The sequence below is a fragment of the Dasypus novemcinctus genome, chromosome 5, assembly GCF_030445035.2.
Source record: "Dasypus novemcinctus isolate mDasNov1 chromosome 5, mDasNov1.1.hap2, whole genome shotgun sequence".
NCBI classification, from domain to species: domain Eukaryota; kingdom Metazoa; phylum Chordata; class Mammalia; order Cingulata; family Dasypodidae; genus Dasypus; species Dasypus novemcinctus.
Genome location: NC_080677.1, coordinates 123,297,032 through 123,316,932, shown reverse-complemented (window position 1 = coordinate 123,316,932; position 19,901 = coordinate 123,297,032). Strand labels below are relative to the sequence as shown.

At 39.0% G+C, this 19,901-nt stretch overlaps 1 protein-coding gene and 1 long non-coding RNA gene across 2 annotated transcripts in view; one reads left to right on the top strand and one right to left on the bottom strand.

Moving 5' to 3' along the window:
* Nucleotides 1-19,901, top strand: part of LOC139439043 (uncharacterized) — an 85,995-nt gene that overhangs the window by 19,516 nt on the left and 46,578 nt on the right. The gene's annotated exons all lie outside the window — the stretch shown is intronic.
* TAS2R40 (taste 2 receptor member 40) lies at nt 2,460-3,564 on the bottom strand. The gene is given in 3 exon segments (XM_012531219.1): nt 2,460-2,821; nt 2,824-3,219; nt 3,222-3,564. Coding segments are annotated over 3 exon segments (1,101 nt in total).

Here is a 19,901-nt window from a genome sequence, read left to right as displayed (position 1 = left end):
ATGGGTGGTCTCCAGATCTCAGTTTTTCTTTCTTCCCTTCTTCCATTATTGCTTCTCACTTTCTGACCTTGGCTTCTGCTCTCCAACCCCAACCTGAGGCTTGTTTTAGTAGATTGATTGAACTTATTGCTGTCTATTCCCTTATTAAATGGATGTTTCTGTCCTAGAATCCCCAAAGAAAGACTACCTGAGAGAATAAAAAAAGAGAATTCCTAGAGAGTAAACCCAAAAGGGAAGCAGAAATCACAGTGGAGTTTTATCACACCTGAAAGGGGAAGATCATGTTGGACTCTGGGACAATCTGGTGCCCTTCACATCACAGCCCTTAGATTGGTTCTGGCTGTGAGTCTGGTCTTCATTTGAGATGACTTGCCCAGGCATTAGGAAAGAAGGCACACCCTGCCTCTGCTGGGCTTCAACAATAGGGTCTCTTGGCAATCAAAATCCCCTTAGCTATTCCACATGGTAGGTGAATGTCCAGAGTGACTTTCTGGGGAAAGGAAATCTTTTGTGCTATAACTTTCAGCCTTTCTTGGGGATGGGAGGGAGTTGCCATGTAGAGCCTGCATGGTGAGTCTCAGCAAAGAGATTGGCACAAAAGAAAGCCTGGCTTTGCATTGGTTATTGACTTTAGTCCAGGAGAGTCCAGTTTTTGTCCTCATTTAAGACTTCAGATTTCTGTCTAAAGACAGAATTTGGTGACCGAGTATTCTGGCCTGTTTTAGAAGCTTTAGGTGGATTTTATACAAATAATGAAGGAGAAGAGACACTTCATCTGGTTGAAGGTATGGCAGTATACATCATTGATAGGGATGTCATCATCCTTGAAGTTCCTGTTAGCTGTTGCCTGCCTTTGACTCTTGCAAACAATGAGATATTTCTTCATAATGAATATATATAGAGATTATCTGGTTTGTTATCTTGGCATGGTTCATATTAATGAAATGGGAACTTTAAATCTGTTTTCTGTTTTTCTCTGTGATATAGTAAAGTACCCTTAGTAGGTATGTATACGTTTTTATCAGTATGTATTATTTGGAAAACAATGAACAATTTATTATTCTTTATTCTTTGTAAGTTGGAACACAACTTCAACATCTAATTTGCTTTGTTTTAACAACTATGCCAACCTTTAATAGTCATATAAATAAATATTTCTTAAGAAAACTGTCAAATTGTATTCTTTCCTAAATATTTTACCTTCCAATTAAAATTCCAAGCTGCCTGAACAATAAAGGAATGCATGCATGTGTGTGTGTATGTGTGAATTTTAATTTTATTTTTTTATTTTACGGAAATAAGGAACTGTCTTAGAAATACGTACTTGAGATCCCTTTGCTACTGACCTTACATTTTCATTTGTCAATTACTTGAGTTCAGTATGATCAATAACACTCTTTCCACATTTTCCTCAGCAATTATGGTTTTAAAATGACCTAATAAAAGAAAATCCCAAATCTCTAATTTCCTAGTTCCAAAATATCAGGGGTGGGGTGTCTTACTTTGTGAATAGCCCTTTGAGACAATGTTGACTATATCACTCGAGTGGCCATGAATAGTAATGGTTTCCTTCTTCCCAAGCAGCCACTCCTAGGTAATGCCCACTAGTTTCTTTCAGGTAACCCATACACGGTAAACCTGGAGGCACAGGAGCCACATGCACTAATTGTCACAGAGCCAGGAGCTATGCAAAACACAGATTCAGTCACTCTGGTCTCTTTCCTTTTTCCTTTGACTTCTGCTCACTTCACTCTTTTTCCTTCATTTATCCTTTCTCTCTTCTCACTTTATCTCTTCCCATTTGAAAAAAAAAAAGCAAAAAAGAATTTACCTTATTGCCCATCTATCTATCCACCTGCTATGCTTAAGGATCTCCAAACAAACTTCAAAAATTACAAACTTCTTCCATTTTTTCATTACCTTCTCTGTTTGGAAGTTCCTGCAGTCTGGATGCCACCTCCCTCACTCCTCTAATGTGAATGGCCTCCTTTCATTCAAATACAAACGCCTTTTCTTTGTCTTCATTTTCCTTGAGACATCTGCAGCTCTTGATAATTTTGTACAATTCTTCTTTCCTGAATCCCTTTTCTCCTTAGGCATCCTGGTTTCCTTCCTACTTCTCGAACAGCATGCTGTGCTCCTCACTAGCTTTGTTCCTCCTTTTGCCTAACTGTGGGTGATCCTTAAGTAGCAAGGCCATATAATTTATCATCCAGACCAGGATATCATGGAGAATTAAAGAGGTGCTCAATTGAAAATCATGCCAGACAGCCATAAACTGAGGCTGTCCCAGGAAAATTGAGATGCCTGGTTAGCTTCTCTTTAAGGTCAGAAAGGAGGAAAGTGGAGAGAACACCTGGGCAAGGTGTGATTGACCGTAAGTCAAGATGTTTTCATAAATCCATCTTCAAATTGTCTAGCTTCTGCATAAAATCTTAAGTTAAAAATTCAACTTATATTCATGGTAAGATCCAGTTAACAGAGGAGAAAGGCCATGGCAGGTTTGGGGGAGAAAAGATGAGTGAGAAGAGAGGTCTAGATGAAGAAAAGGCATGGCTGGTTGGACCTGGTTCTATGGTACTCTCTGGGTTCCAGTCACAGAGTCTGTCCTTCTGGTAAAGATGAACTTGGTGCTGAAGCTGTGTCCAGGCTCTTCTTAGCCCAGGGTTGCTCAAGATCAGCAGCACTGAGTGACCAGCAGGGTAGGCAGCCATGATGATTTTGCATAAAATATTCCAGGAACTCTTGTTATCAAAGATATTGGTCTTATAGTGAAAAAGAGCAATTGCATTAAAAATGTAGAGAATGAGAAAGTAGTGATAATTTTGATGGCCCCTCTGTGAGCCTCCATGGTGGGGTTCCTGGAGCCATTGGCATTGCTTTCCATGTGTAGGGTGTGTCTCCTGAGGGAAACGATCAGCCAGGTGGCTGAGAGAATGAACGAGATGAGAGGAATGAGGATTCCCAAGTTATAAAGAAGAACCAAGTTGAGCATGTTGGTTTTAGAGAAGTACTTTTTCTCAGTGGAGTTGGAGGATGGGATAGAAATGGAACTATTCACATATGCATCGAATATATCTTTAGAGAAAACAAAGCTGAAGCATAAAGAAACAAGCACTGACAACGTCAGAAGCCAAAGTATCCACCCAATGATTTTCTTCTTCATCATGAGGAACAAAGGGTAAATTAAGTTTGTGATTCTAACACAATAGAAGACATGAGCCAGGCAGCAAGCCAGATGTTAGAATAGTCTAGAAACATAGTAATGACTTGGAAAAGTATATACACTGTATTTTGGTTATAAGAGTCTTGGAATAGCAGACTGTAAATATTCTCCAGCATCATCCATATTTGTAGAAAGAGCCTAAAAACGCTCAGCATGAACAGAATGCAGTCGCCAACAGGAAGTCTTTTGCCCCTGGCCCACTTGACCTCATGAATGACTGTGATGAAACTGTTGCCAATGATGCCAATGATACACTCTATTTCAGGGATCACCAAAGTGAAAATGACTTTAAACCTTGTTGTATTTTTATCCATGGTGTCAGTGTTCATCGTTGCCATCCTCTGTGGATTTTCAGGTTGGAACGGTGAGAACTGGTACCTGCTTTGCAATCATCTGACTCTCACTTGATGTTACTGTAAGTTTTTTTCTCAGTTAATGGTTATTTCATTTTTTTAATTCATGCTTACCACATGACTCTAAGTTAGGCTTGAAATGCAAATAAATGCAGAGAGGATCTGGTCACTGGCTCTATCTCCATTTTTTGTATAGACCCATTCGTCTTGGGCTTTCAGGAGCTTATTGGACAGAATTTGAAACACCCTTGCACTACTTTCAAACCTTATTTACTTTAGGTCCATGTTTTTTTGACGGGGGTAAGAATCCCAGGTTAGGAATCCTACTGTCCCATGACCTTTCTTTTACTTGTCTTACCTCTGTTACCTGCTCAATTATCTGTAAAAACTAAGTTTGTTTTATCTGCTTTTTCCTGCTTCCTCTTATTCCCTAATTTAGGGGAAAATGTCTATATTCCTATGGTCACCATTTTTATGGATAAGAAATTCCTGTCGGCTTTTACTTAAAATCAGGTTTCTTTCAGTGAGGGCAGCTATTATAATGTCTTCAAGCAGTGTACAGAAAGGCCCAAATTGGATGTCATTTGGGCTAACTGAGGACAAGAAAGTTTTTATTGTTTGCACGTGTACCACCAGTTACAGCTTTCTGAGATCCACTCAGTTATTTGAGGCTCAAGGAAAACGCTGGTTGGAATCAGATAAAGTTAGCCTGGGAAAGCTTAGAATATTCTGAACATGGTATTGAACTTGGGAAATGTAGCAAAAAAGCTGTAATTTGAAATTTAATTTCCTTATTTAGGTGCATGTTTCTTAAGCCTAGCAAGAAAACACAATTGACTCTGATACTTAAAAAAAACATTTATTGGTGTGCAGGAGTCATCCCAGACCTACTGAATCAGAATCTGGGATAGGGCCTGGGCATGTAGTATTTTTAAAAAGCTAAAATGTCATATGGATTATAGTCAGAATTGAGAAACCAATCTTAGCTAAAGACTGGTGACCACTGGGCCAAATTTGGCCTGTATTTGTGTTTAATTTTTTGCCAGCTAATATTGGACGGCGTCAGTACTCCTAATACAGCATTTTGTGTGTGTGTGTATTTTTGGCCAACATTTAAAACTTAGGAGATTGCAAACATGCACACAAAAAATCTACCTTCTCTTAAAAATTAGAAAATTTGGCAATATTGGGTCTGCATTCTGCATGGTGAATTGGCTGAAGCTAAGTAGTAGCTACCCATTTTACACAAGTATTCACTTTTCAGTTTGGTATGGTCTCCATCAATTCCTAGAGTCATTTTTTTCTAATGTATTTTTTATTTATTTTTAGAACATACTTAGATTATATAAAATGTTACATAAAAAAATATAAGAGATTCCCATATGCCCCACTCCTGACACTTCCCAGTTTTCCCCGCATTAACAACTTCTTTTATTAGTGTGATACACTCATTGCAATTGATGAACACATTTTGGAGCATTGCCACTAAGCATGGATTATATTTTACATTGTAGTTTACATTCTCTTCCACTGTATTCTGTAGGCTATGGCTGGATATATAATGGCATGTATCTGTCGTTGCAATATCATTCAGGACAATTCTAAGTCCTGAAAATGCTCCCATATCACACCTCTTTTTCCCTCTCCCTGACTTCAGCACCTCCAGTGGCCACTGTCTCCATATTAATGATATAATTTCTTCCATTGATAGAATCACAATAAGTCTATAGCAGAATACCAGTGAGTCCACTCTAGTTCATATTTTATTCCCCAATCCTGAGGATTTGGGGATGGTGATGCCCATTCCACCTCTAATTGAGATGGTGCTTCAATCCCATATGACTGATGAATGGGACTTTCTTGCTTGCAGTTGTTGACTTACTTGGTTCCTTGGTGTAGTGTTTGTCCATCCTCACCTCCTTGTTAGTTGTCCTGGGTGAGTCCAATGAACTGGAAAGTGGGTGTTGTGACTACACTGAGACTCAGGGCCTGTCTGGCACATGGATAGCCCAGAAATTCAAGTCTCTTGGATGTACACCTATAAACTCCAGCACCAATGATAGGTTCAAATAAAAGGGACAGAAGAGGCATGTGTAGAGAAGTCACATCTGAGTCCAACTATGTCACACTTGGGAGCACAAACTCCAAAGTAAGGCACACTGGCAAGGCACCAAACTCTGGCGCTGTCTGCCATGACCATAGGACCTGGGTGTTTCTAGAGCCCTCAGGAGCCCCACTATTTGGGGTAGTATCTACTTTGGCAGTCTATGAGATTCTGCTGAGACGTGTATAAGCTTTGCCTCTCTGATGACCTCTCGACTCACTTTGAAGTCTCTTAGCCATATAAACTCATTTCTCTTTACCTTTCCCCCCTTTTATTTAAGATATTTTTCCAGTTGCATCACCAGTCAGTGCTTGGTAGTAATCCTGTGGTGCCAGGGAGGCTCATCCCTGGGAGTCATGTCCCATGCTGGGGGGAAGGTAATGCATTTATATGTTGAGTTTGGCTTAGAGAGAGACAACATTTGAGCAACATGGAGACTCTCAGGAGGTAACTCTTAGGTACCCTAGAACACTGGGCTAAGTTGCAATTTTAAGAGCAAAGACTTATAAGAATAGTTTTCAATATCAAAAGCCCATCAGTGGATCATCCTTCTTCTCTAGTCATTGCTACTTACATGGAGGATTGTTGCTGTTCCATTAGAGAATGTAGCTGAGTTCCACAGGATGGGAATTCAATATTAATACCCCATGAACATTTGAATATATTTATACACTTTATATGTATGCCCAGGTGAACTTCCTCCCATATATACCCCATCACTGACACCCCACACCAATGATCAGTTCCTAGTATCTTAACACAGAGACCTAGTGCCAGTTGCCATTTACCAGCATGCTTGTCCTATTATATATATATATATATTTATTAATATTAATGGAGGGATGATAAAAATGGATTCTTCCACACCAGGTTCATATTATTTAAAAGAAAGAAGTCAGAGACTTATTATTTTATTATTATATTATATATAATATATATATATGTTATAATAAAATTGTCTTTTACTATTAAATCATATTTGTATAAAACTAGCACCAGACAAAGCAGTCCATTGCAAAATTCAGAGAAATGAAAACTCATTTTGACACAAAGATATGCACAAGAACATTTTTTTAAAAGATTATTTTATTTTTTTATTTATTTCTCTCCCCTTACCCCCCCCCCCCCCCCCCCCCGCCAAGTTGTCTGCTCTCTGTGTCCATTTGCTGTGTGTTCTTCTGTGACCTCTTTTATCCTTATCAGCAGCACTGGGAATCCATGTTTTTCTTGCATCATCTCGCTGTGTCAGCTCTCCATCTATGTGGTGCCATTCTTGGGCAGGCTGCACTTTCTTTCGCACTGGGCTGCTCTCCTTACGGGGCACACTCCTTGTGTGTGGGCCTCCCCTACGCGGGGGACACCCCTGCATGGCATGGCACTCCTTGCGCGCATCAGCACTGCACATGGGCCAGCTCCACATGGGTCAAGGAGGCCAGGGGTTTGACTGTTAGAGACTTATTAACTTCTGTTACTTCTTCTAACAGAGGAAGGTAGTATTTGCTAGCAGCTTTCACATATTTCAATGCATCAAACTCCTCTCTTTGTTCATTTTGTTCCAACTTATGTGACTTTGCAATACATAATATGCCCCCAAATTTCTTGCACATCAGTGTTGATTTCTACTGTTCTGGTACAATTTTCTGTTGTTTTTCATTCATTTTATTCTGTAATTTTAAGGGGCAAGAACAGAAGGGTCTGATGGACAGAGTGTGTCTGCAGCAGCCCTGAGAGGCTTGGGCAGGAAAGGGCAGAGAGCAAAGCAGTTAATTGAGGTGGAAACAGACACTAAGGCTCTGCACATGCTGACGGTCTAAGCTGCCACCTCTGAGCCACTCATAACACCATATTTATAGGGGTGTGGAGCCAATTCACTTTCCTTCTCAACTCCTTTCTCATCTTTAGGGGACCCAAAGAAGAAAGGTTTCAAATTCTTGGCATTTAGTTATTTATTTATTTATTTATTTATTTATTTTTAATTTATTTATTTATAGTTTTAAAATTTTGAAACATGCTTTACAGTACATAAATGTTACATAAAAAATGTTATATAAAACATTTCCATATACTCCATCCTCTCCCCATCTCACACTTTCCCACATTAACGACATCTTTCATTAGTGTGGTACATTTGTTACAATTGATAAACACATATTGAAGCAGTGCTACTAACTGTGGACTATAGTTTACATTATAGTTTATACTCTATCCCACACAATTTTTTAGGTTATGACAAAATATGTAATGGCATGAATCCACCATTGCAATGTCATGCAGGACAAACTCCAATGTTCTGAAAAGGCTCTCATATTACACCTGTTCTTTCCGCTCCCTCCCCCCAGAACCTCTGGTAGCTACTGCCTTTATATTGATGATAAAAGTTCTTCCATTGCTAGAATAATAATAGAATAATAATAAGTCTCCTTTAGTTCATTGTTCATTCTGCAATCTTGAGGATTATGGGATGGTAATACACACTCTTTCTCTAATTGAGAAGGGGCTTAGATCTCTTGGGGCAGATGGATGGAACTATCTTGCTTGCAATTACAGACATTGTCTGTTCTTTAGGATGGGTGTTGTCCATCATCATCTCCTTGTCAGTTGTCCTGGGTGAGTCCAGTGAACTGGAGAGTAGGTATTGCAACTCTGCTGAGATTCAGGGCTCAAGTGGTACATGAACCAAGCAAAGATTTAAGTCTCTGGGCCATACATTTAACAAGTATAGTGCTAATTATAGGTTCAAATAAAAGGGGCAGAAGACCCATGTGTAGGAAACTATAAATGAATCTAACTCTTGCATGGGAGAACATAAATTCCAGAGTAAGGCCCACTGACAGAGTGCTGGATTCTTGTGCGTGTCTATCCTGCTTATAGTGTCTGGATGTCTCTAGAGCCCTCAGGAGCCCTGCTGTTTGAGGCACTGTTTACTGTGGCAGTCAATGAAATCCTGTCAATAGTGCATATATGTAACCTCTGGAATGACCTCCTGACTCACTTTGAAAACTCTTAGCCATAAAGACTCATTTGCATTTAATATTTCCCCTTTTTGGTCAAGGTCTTTTTCTGGATGCATTGCTAGTTGGTGCTTGGTAATAATCCCTCAGTGCCAGGGAGGCTGATCCTTGAGAGTCATGCCCCATGTCATTAATGCACTTATATGCTGGGTTTGGCTTATAGAATGACCACATTTGAGAAACAAGGAGATTTTCAGGAGGCAACTCTTAGGCACTATATAATACTAGGCCAAATTTCAATTTCACAAGTAAAGGTTCATAAGTACAATCATCAATATCAAGGGCTTGACTTAATGGTTAGTCTTCCTTTACTAGACACTGCCCTTGTACTCTGGGGATTCTTGCCATTCTATTAGAGAATGTATCAGGACTCCCCAGGATAGGAATTCAATGTTCTTTCAGTCATTGTGTGGGTTTTCCCTCACCAAGACAATGTCCCATGAACACTTGAACAAATTCATATGCCTTAGAGGCATGCCCCAAGTTCACCCCTCCCCACATGTCCTTCCATCACCAACACCCCACACCTGTGATCCTACCCAGCCATATTGTGACCCTTCTATGACCCAAAACCTTTCCAGAAACAAAGCCAACAAAATAACCAAATAAAATGAATAAATAAATGAGATAATAAACATTTAAAAAATATAAAAAACTTATAAAAATTGAAATAATATAAAATATTTTTACATTGTGTCTTTCATCATTGCAAGATCTGTTGTCTTGTATGTACGTGACAATTTCTTCTGTATATTCCCCCAGTGTCTTATTTTTTACATTTTATCTTCAAAGAAACTTTAGGTTACAGAAAAATCACATAGAAAATATAGGGGATTTCCATATACTCAATGCTCTCTCCCGTTACCACTCTTCCCTATTAATATTTTATATATGAATGGTACATTGGTTACAAGTGATGTATAAATATTGAAATATTGCTACTAACTGTGGTCAGTGATTTACATGTGGTTTACAGTTTGGACTGTACACTTTTATAGATTTTGACAAAATTTAAAATGGCTTGTATCTGTTACTGCAAGATCATGCAGAATAATTCTAATGCCCTAAAAATGCCCTATATTTCATCTATTCTATTCTATTCTTCCCTCCCCCTCCTCTTGGAATCTATGGTACCACTAAGTTTCAATTTTTGGAGACTAAGATTCATACTTATTTGCAATAGTATTGAGGACTTGGCATATTGGTCTGTTTTCTTTTGTTAGGCAGTGCCTATAATCGCAAGGGATTCTTGTCCCTCTAATTGAGAGCATAGCAGGACACTATGACAAGATGAGCACTTACATATTCCATAGGCGCATGCTCCAGGCGTGCATTATCTCATATATTCACTTGATACCCTACACCTGTAGCCCTCCCCTGACATATTTGCCAAAAGAACATACATTCTCAACATTGTAGTTTTAACCACAGACCTGCAAATCCCCAGAGTTCACCAGTTCCTTCCTCCAACCATCCCCCCAGTTCCATGGATAGTCCAACCCAATCCCTGAACCCCGCACTCCCTCACAGACCAGCACTGCTGAACCCAGTCACATCACTGCACCACTCTCATGCCCATCAACTGCCCAACCACACCCTTCCACTTTATCATAGATTTTGCCCATATGGGTAGCGGCTCACCACCCTCCACTTCCCTTCTGTTTCCTGTAAACCTAGCTCTGTGAGTCTGCTCGATTTGCTTACGTCATATTATTGAGGGCATGTAATATTTCTCCATCAGTGCTTGACTTACTTCACTTGACATAAGGTCTTCAAGATTCATCCATGTTATCCTGTGTGTTAATACTGCATTCCTTCTTACAGCTGAGTAATATTCCATCGTATGTATATACCACAGTTTGCTTATCCACTCATCTGTTGATGGACATTTGGGTTGTTTCCAACTTTGGGCAATAGTGAATAATTCTGCTATGAATATTGGTGTTCTATATCTGTTCAAGTTTCTGCTTTCAGTTCTTCTGGGTATATACGCAGCAGTGGGATTGCTGGATTATATGACAGTTCTATAGTTAACTTCCTGAGGAACTGCCAAATTGTACTCCACAGTGGCTGCACCATTCTACATTCCACCAGCAGTGAATGAGTGTTCCCGTTCCTCCACATCCTCTCCAACACTTGTAGTCCTTTGTTTATTTAATAGCCAACAGTCTAATGGATGTTAAGATGATATCTCCTTGTAGCTTTGATTTTTATTTCCCTAATAGCTAGTGATGTTGAGCATATTTTCATGTGCTTTTTAGCCATTGTTATTTCTTCTTTGTAGAAGTGAATATACAAATCTCTTGCCCATTTTTAAAATGGGTTGTTTTTCTTTTTCTTTTTGAGATATAGGATTTCTTTATATATGCTGGATATTAGACCCTTATCAGATAAATAGTTCACAAATATTTTCTCCCATCGAGTAGGCTACCTTTTCACTTTCTTGACAAATTCCTTTGAAGCACAAAAGTTTTTAATTTTGAGGCGGTCCCATTTATCTATATTTTCTTTCATTGCTTGAGCTTTGGATGTAAAGTTTATGAAATCATTTTCTTCTTAAGATCTCATGGAAGCTTCCCTACATTATCCTTCAGGAGCTTTGTGGGTTTGGCTCTTATATTTAGATCTTTGATCCATCTGGAGTTGATTTTTGTATACCGTGTGAAATGGTGATCCTTTCTCATTCTTTTGGATGTGGATATCCATCTCCAAGCATCATTTGTTGAAGAGACCATTGTCTCCCATTTTGTTGGACTTGGTGGCCTTTTAGAATATCATTTGATCATATATTCAAGGATCTATATCACAATTCTCATTTCTGTTCTATTGGTCAGTATGTCTATCCTTGTGCCAATACCATGCAGTTTTCACTACTGTAGCTTTGTAATATGTTTTGAAGTCAGGTAGTGTGATCCCTCCAATTTTGTCTTTCTTTTTCAATATGTCTTTGGCTATTCAGGGATCCTTGTTCTTCAAATAAGTTTCATAATTAGCTTTTCCAATTCAGCAAAAAATGCCTTTGTAGTTTTTATTGGGATTGTGTTAAATCTGTAAATCAGTTTGGGTAGGAGAGACATCTTGATGATGTTTAGTCTTCTAATCCATGAACAGAGAATATTCTTCCATTTATTTTAGGTCTTCTTTGATTACCTTTAACAATATTGTGTAGTTTTCTCTGTACAAGTCCTTTACATCTTTAGTTAAGTTTATTCCTAGGTATTTGATTCTTTTAGTTGCTATTGTAAATGGAACTTTTTCCCTTGAATTCCTCCTCAGATTGTTAATTATTGGTGTCCTGAAATGCTACTGATTTTTGCATGTTGATCTTATATCCTGCCATTTTACTGAACTCATTTAACAACTCTTGAACCTTTGTTGTTGATTTCTCAAGGCTTTCTATGTATAGGATCACGTCATCTGTGAAGAGTGAAATTTTCACTCCTTCCTTTCCAATTTGGATGCATTTTATATCTTTTTCTTGCCTCAGTGCTCAACAAGCACTTCTAACACAATGTTAGACATGAGCAGTGATAGTGGGGCATGCTTGTCTTGTTCTCAGTCTTAGATGGAAAGCTTTTAGAATTTCACCATTGTTTATGATTTTAACTGTGGGTTTTTCATATGTACCCTTTATCATGTTCAGAAAGTTTCCTTTCTATTCCTGTCTTTTGCAGTGTTTTTATCAGGAAAGTGTGCTGTATTTTGTTGAATGCTTTTTCTGTATCTACAGAAATGATCATGTAATTTTTTTCTTTCGATCTGCTTATGTGGTGTATTACATTGATTGATTTTCTTATGTTGAACCATCCTTGCATACCCGGAATAAAACCCACTTGGTCACAGTGTATAATTTGTTTCATGTGTTGTTGAATATGACTAGCAAATATTTTGTTGAGGATTTTAGCATCTAGGGTCATTAGAGTGATTGGTCTGTAATTTTCCTTTCTTGTGGCATCTTTGGCTTTGGTATTAGAGTAATGTTGGCATCATAGAATGAGTTAGGCAATGTTCCTTCTACTTCAGTTTTTTGGAGGAGTTTAAGCAGGATTGATGTTAATTCTTTTTGGAATGTTTGGTAGAATTTATCTGTGAAGCTGTCTGATCCTGGGCTCTTAGTTGGGAGGATTTTAATGACTGATTCTATCTCTTTACTCATGACTGGTCTGTTGAGTTCATAAATTTATTCTTTCATCAATGTGTGTGCTGCTTGTGTGTTTCTAGGAATTTGTCCATTTCCTCTAAATTGTTCTCCTTGTTTGCATATAATTTTTCAAATTATCCTCTTATGATACTCTTTATTTCTGTGGGATCAGTGGTGGTATCCCTTCCTTGTTTCTTATTTTATGTATTTGCACCTTCTTTCTTTTTTAATTTGTTAGATTAGCTAAGGGTTTGTCAATTGTTTTAATCTTCTCAAAGAACCAACTTTTGGTTTGTTAATTTTTTCTAGTGCTCTCTTACCTTCAATGTCATTTAGCTGTGCTCTAATCTTTGTTATTTCCTTTTGTCTTGCTTGCTTTGGGATTATTTTGTTGTCTTTTTTTTTTTTTAGTTCTTCCAGGTAGACAGTTAGTTTTTTTTTAATTTTAGCTCTTTCTTATTTTTAAATGTAGGCATTTATTGCTATAAATTTCCCTCTCAGCACTGCTTTTGCTGTATCATATAGGTTTTGAAATGTTGTATTGTCATTTTCATCCATTTCAAAGTAGTTACTGATTTCTTTTGTAATTTCCTCCTTGGCCCACTGGTTGTTTAAGAGTTTGTTATTTAACTGTCATATCTTTGTGCCTAATCTGGTTCTCTGCCCCTTACTGATTTACAGCCTCATTCCACTGTGATGAGAGAAATTACCTTGTAATATTTCAATCTTTCTAAATTCATTGAGAGTTTTTCTTTGGCCTAGCCTTTGGTCTATCTGGAGAATGATCCATGTGCACTTGAGAAGAATGTATAATTTATCCCTCTGTATTTGGTTATAATGTTCTATGTATGTCTATTAGGTCTAGATCGTCTAACATATTATTCAAGATCTCTATTTTTTTACTGACCCTGTGTTGAGATGTTCTAACAGTAATAATGGTATATTAAAATCCCCCACTTTAATTGTAGAGGCACCTAATTCTCCAATCAGTTTTTCCAATGTTTGCCTCATGTATTTTGAGCCATCCTGGTTAGGTGCATAAATGTTTTTGATTTTTCTTTCTTGATAGATTACCCCTTTTATTAATATATAGTATCATTCTTTGTCTCTTACAATCATTTTACATTTAAAGCTATTTCGTCCAGTATTAGCATAGCTACTCCTTCCCTTTTTTTGTTATTATTTGCATGTAGAATCCTTTTTGCAACCATCCACTTGGAACCTCTATCTGTCCTTGGGTCTAAGGTGAGTTTCTTGTAGAAAACATATAGATAGGTCATATTCCTTATCCATTCTGCCAGTCTGTGTTTCTTGATTAGAGAGTTTAATCCATTAACATTTAATGTTATTACTGTCAAAGCATTACTTACATTAGCTTTATTTTCTTTAGGTTTATAAATACCATGTTGTTTTAATTTCTTTTTTTTATCTTTTTAGTTATTCTTATTAATAATCTTCCTTTCTAAACTCTCTTCCTACCCTTTTTCTCCTGTTTTCCTGTTAACCTGCAGAACTCTCTTTTGAAGGGCTGATTTCTTCTTGACAAATTCTCTTAATTTCTGTTTAGCTGTGAGTATTTTGAACTCTCCCTCATTTTTGAATGACAACTTTGCTGGATACAGAATTCTTGGCTGACCTTTTTTTTTCTTTTAGTGCCTTAACTATATCATATCATTGCCTTCTTGCTTCTGTGGTTTCAAATTAGAAATTAGCACTTAACCTTGTCAAGATTCCCTTGTATGTGATGGATCTCTTGTCTCTTGCTGCTTTCAGTATTCTCTCTTCGACTTGAGCATTGGGCAATTTGGTAAGTACATGTCTTGGGGAAGCCCTATTAGCATTTATACTGTTTGTGGTATACTTTTTGATGTGCTTCCTGGACATTTGTAGCAGTTTGATATAGTTATGATTTCCAAAAATAGATACTGGATTGGTCTGTACCTGGGCATAATTAAATTATGATTATGGCTTTGATTGGGCCACATTAGTAGGGTGTTAAGTCCCCACCTCTTGGTGGGTGTGGACTCACAGATAAAAGACATGGCAAAGGACAGAGTTGGAGGTTTTGCTGTTGGAATTTTGCTGTTGGAGTTTAAGAGTGGGAGCCCAAGAAGTGAACACATAGGAGTAGAACACAGAGGAAAAGACATAACTCATTAGATAGCAGAAGCCCTGGAGAGAGAGACAGAGTTGTTCACCTAGTAGTCTACAGCTGGCCTTTTGGAGAGAGGCAAAGCCTAGAGAATCTCAGTCTACAGCTGACCTTGTGAGGAAAACAGAGGAGCTAATCCTGGAGAGAAATGAATCCCAGGAAGAGAGGAACTGAGGAAACCTGAACCCTGGCAAACATTGGCAACCATCTTGTTCCAACAAGTGGCAAGAGACTTTGGTGAGGGAAGTAACTTATGATTTATGGCCTGGTAACTGTAAACTCTTACCCCAAATAAATACCCTTTATAAAAGCCAACCGATTTCTGGTACTTTGCATCAGCACACCTTTCGCTGACTAATACAACATGTATGTCCATGTCCCTCAAATAGTTGAGAAATTTCCAGGCATTATTTCCTCCATTATTCCTTCTGCTCCCTTTCCCTTCTCTTCTCCCTCTGGGATGCCTATAATGAATTTGTTTGTATGTTTCATGTTGTCATGTAAATCCCTGAGTCCCTGCTGGATTTTTCTATCTTTTTATCTATCTGTTCTACGCTTTGTCTTATTTCAGGTGTCCTGTATTTGACATCACTGGTTCTTTCCTCTGCCTGTTCAAATCCACTGTTACATGTTTCCAGGGTGTTTTTTATTTCTTGCATTGTGCCATTCATCACCACAAGATCTGTTATCTTTTTGTTTATGTTTACAGTTTCCTCAGTATGTTCATCCAGTGTCTTCTTAATATCCTTTATCTCTTCCTTCACTTCATTAAGTTGATTGATGGTATTTATTTGGACATCCTTGATTAGTTGTTCCATGTTCTTCATCTCCTCCTGTTTTTGTTCATTAGGCTGGGCCATATCTTTTTGTTTCTTGGTATGGCTTGTAAATTTTTGTTGGAGTCTGTTTATCCTGACTGATGTATTCAAGTTGGTTATCTAGTTTTTTTTTTTCTTTTCATTTAAAAAAAAATTTTTTTTAAAGATACTTATATTACATAAAAGTTACACAGAATATATAGGGCATTCCCATTTGCCCTGCTCCCCACAGCTCCCACTTTCTCCCACATTAGCAACATCTTTCATTGGTGTGGTACATTCACTGTAATTGATAAACTCATTTTGGAGCATTGCCACTAAGTATGGATTATAGTTTATACTCTCTCCCACTCAATTCCGTAGGTTATGGCAAGAATATAATGGCTTGTATCTGTTATTATAATGTCAATCAGGATGAGTCCCAAGTGCCAAAAAATGCCCCCACATTACACCTGCCCCTCCCTCTCCTTACCCTCAGAGCCTCCAGTGGCCACTGCCTCCACATCAATGATATTTCTTCCATTCTTAGGCTCACAATAAGTATATAGTAGAATACTAGTAAGTCTACTTTAGTCCATAGTTCATTCCCCAATCCTGAGGATTCTGGGATGGTAATGCCCACTACACCTCTAATTGAGGGAGGACTTTGACCCCATATGGCTACTACTCTAGGGTTTTATTTTGTTGCTTATTTTGTGGTAAGATTTGTTTTTGGCACTTGGTTCCCCTTATTCTATATCCTTATAATTGTCTGTGTTCCCTCGAAAAATATGTTGGGACCAGAGAAAAGGAAAGAGATAATAAGAGAAAAAGAATAATAGTAATAGTAATAATAAAGGTAGAAGAGGAACTGTACAAGGGCCAGGAAAATAAGTAATATGAGTAAAAAATCATAAAAAAACACAGTGGAATATGAGTAAAAACTTGGAATAGAAAAAATGAAACAAGAAAGAAAATAGGCATAGCCAAAGTAGATAGAAACCCAGGTACTGGTTCTCCTGAGGGCTACAGAGACCCACAGTTTCTGTGGTCATGGCAGATGGCTCTGGCCATGTCACTTGGCCCTACTTTGGAGTTTGTGTTCCTGAGTGTAATGGAGTTGGTCTCAGATATGACCTTTCTACACATGTCTCTTCTGTTACTTTTACCAGACCTGTGGTTGGTGTTTGGGTAGGTGTATACCTGAATCTCTGGACTGTCCATGTGACAGCCAGACCCTGAGCCTCAGCAGACTTGCACCTCCTACCCTCTGGTTTATTGGACTTACGCTGGCCAGCTAACAGGGAGGTGAAGGTCAGCCACCACACCAGGGAGCCAAGAATGCCTACAACTGCAAGTAGGAAAATTGCATCCATCATCCATGTGGAATCTAAGCCCCTCTTGATGTAGAGGGGGACTGGAAATAACCATCCCAGGGTCCATAAGATGGAGGAATAGAGTAGGGATTAGAGTGGACTTACTGGTGTTCTGCTGGGGAATATTGTGATTAGTAACAGAAGAAATTGTAGTATTGATACAGAAAGTGGCCACAGTAGCTGCTGATGGTAGGGAGAGGGAAGAAGAGACATGATGTTGGGGCATTTTCAGGATTTGGAATTGTCCTGGGTGGTGCTGCAGGGACAGATGCTGGACGTTGTGTGTCCTGCTATGGTCCACTGGGCAGACTGTGGGAGAGTGTAGACTGCAATGTAGACCACTGTCCATGTGGTGCAGCAGTGCTCCAAAATGTATTCACAGGTGCAGTGAATGTGCCACAATGATGGAAGAGGTTTTTGATATGGGAGGAGTGGGGTAGCGGGGGAGAGGGGTATATGGGGACCTCATATCTTTTTTTTTTTTTTTGACCTCATATCTTTTTAATATAACATTTAAAAGAAACTAAAGAAGAAAAATTTTTTTAAAAAAGAAAGAAAATTGAAAAAAACCAAAATGAATTAAAAGGTGAGAAATATGAGTGAGAAAACAAAAAAAAAAGAGAACAAGAAAAAATGAAGACCAAACAAGAAGAGGTGGAATGAAAGAAAAGCAACAGAAGATAGAAGATGGAAAAATGAAGGAAGGAAAAGAAATAAAGTAGGTATTAATAGAAAAATAAGTAAAAGAAAAAAGGAAACAAAGAAAGGGAAAAGACAACAAACAAGAGCGAAAACAGCAACAACAAAACAACCCTGGAAAAACACACTTCCCTCTTAGGCTACAAGGGAGCTTCTCAGGCTGCCAGTGCTCATCAGCTAATCAACCTGCAACCTGCCCTCTGCAAGTGAGGTACCTGGTTTTAGCAAATAAAATAAAGAATAAAAATATATATACATCAAAAAAGCCTAAAACAAAAAAACCCTCAGTCTATATGTTCCATGTCATAAAGTGCCAGTTGGGTGCCTCATAACCCAGCAAATCATTCCCCAGATCCCTTCTGTTAGGACCGACCAGGAATCAAACCAGGGACCTTGTATATGTAAGGGAGGTATTCCTACACTGAGCTATACCTGCTCTACAGTTTTAGTAGGCTTTTGAAAGCTTATCTGGTTCTTCCCATCCCTGTTCCCTCAGGAGTTGGTCTTCTAACAGTTTGCTTGATCCAGGCTGGTTAGGTGCTTGTCTCCGTTGCCTCACTGACTTAGTTCCTCTCTCTACCAGGGTGGCTGGGTGTGATAGCCTGCCTGATCAGATTCTGCCTCCCATCTCCCTGGGTCCACTTCAGTGCTGACTGTGTTCGTTTTTGAGATTCGAAGGGTTCTCAGCTGACCAGACTCACTGAAAAGAAACCACTCTCCACCCTCTGCAGAGCCCTCTTCCTCCCAGGGAATATTCTATTCCTCTCAGTTGGCTTCAGTGATCCAGGGGTTTTACCAAGGTTATTTATCTTGAGGGTAGGATATATGTACTGTTCCCAGCAACAGGGGTGAGGAACTCCTGTGTAACTGTTTTCCTTTGAATCCTTTGTCTCTCTGTTCCACTCCCTCCTGGATGATGCACAGCACTTTCCTGTTCTGCAGAACCCCAAAGCAGCTCCCTCAGGTAACTTTTTGCCCTTTCTCCATAATTTTTTTTCTGGGTGAGTTGAGCTCTGCCTACCTACTTTGATGCCGTTTTCCCAGAAGTCTCAAATTCTTGACTTTCATTCAAAAGCTTTGGTCCAGGTCCAGGACAGAAGGGAGTTGGAGGAATATATGATTAGAGGAACCATTTTTCTTTCCGCTTTGCTCTTAGCCCCCAAACCCCACAAAGTAGTAATGCTTTTCCAAGTAGGAGAGGAATGAGAGAGGAGGAGGCAGGGAAGAGTTAGCACAGGTTAAGACTGCATGTTAGCTCTCCATGGCTTCATGGGGCTGTTGAAGACACAAGACTACTCAGAAACTCCTGTGCCTCTACAGCCCATCCACACTTGCAAGAGCTGTTAAACCTTCCTTGTGCCACAGAACATGTTTGGAAGTTTGCTGAGTGTCCTATTTTCCTAGGGCTGCCACAACAAATTACCACAAACTGGATGTCATAGAACAACAGAAATATATTGACTTATAGTTCTGAAAGCCACAAGTCCAAAATCAAGGGCTCAGAGGGCTGTGTACTCTCTTAAGTCTGTAAGGAAGTTTCTGTTCCATGTATCTCTCCAGACTTCTGGCATTAGCAGGCAATCCTTGGTGCTCCTTGGGTTGTATCATAACCCAATCTCAGCCTCTGCTGTCACATAGCTGTCTCCTCCATCTGTGTCTGTCTGTGTCTTCTCTCCCCTTCTCTCTTGGGACAACAGTCAGATTAAGGGTCCACCCTACCCCTGTATGACCTCATTTTAACTTTCATTCCATCAGTAACCACTCCATTTCCAAATAAGGTCACATTCTGAGGTACTGAGAATTAGAACATCATATCTTTTGGGGGACACAATTCATCTCACAACACTGACAGAGCTAGTGGATTCCAAAGGGCTCTAGTGATCACACTGCAAATGTGGGTTCAGGTAAAGTGAGGCCAACTCAGTGACAGCCAGTAGGACAGATGTATGGCCATGAAGAGACTCCCCCACCTCATCTCCTGTGCTATGTCTGCATGATCCCCAAAGGACACAGATGTCACCACAGCAGTACAGGAAGGAGAA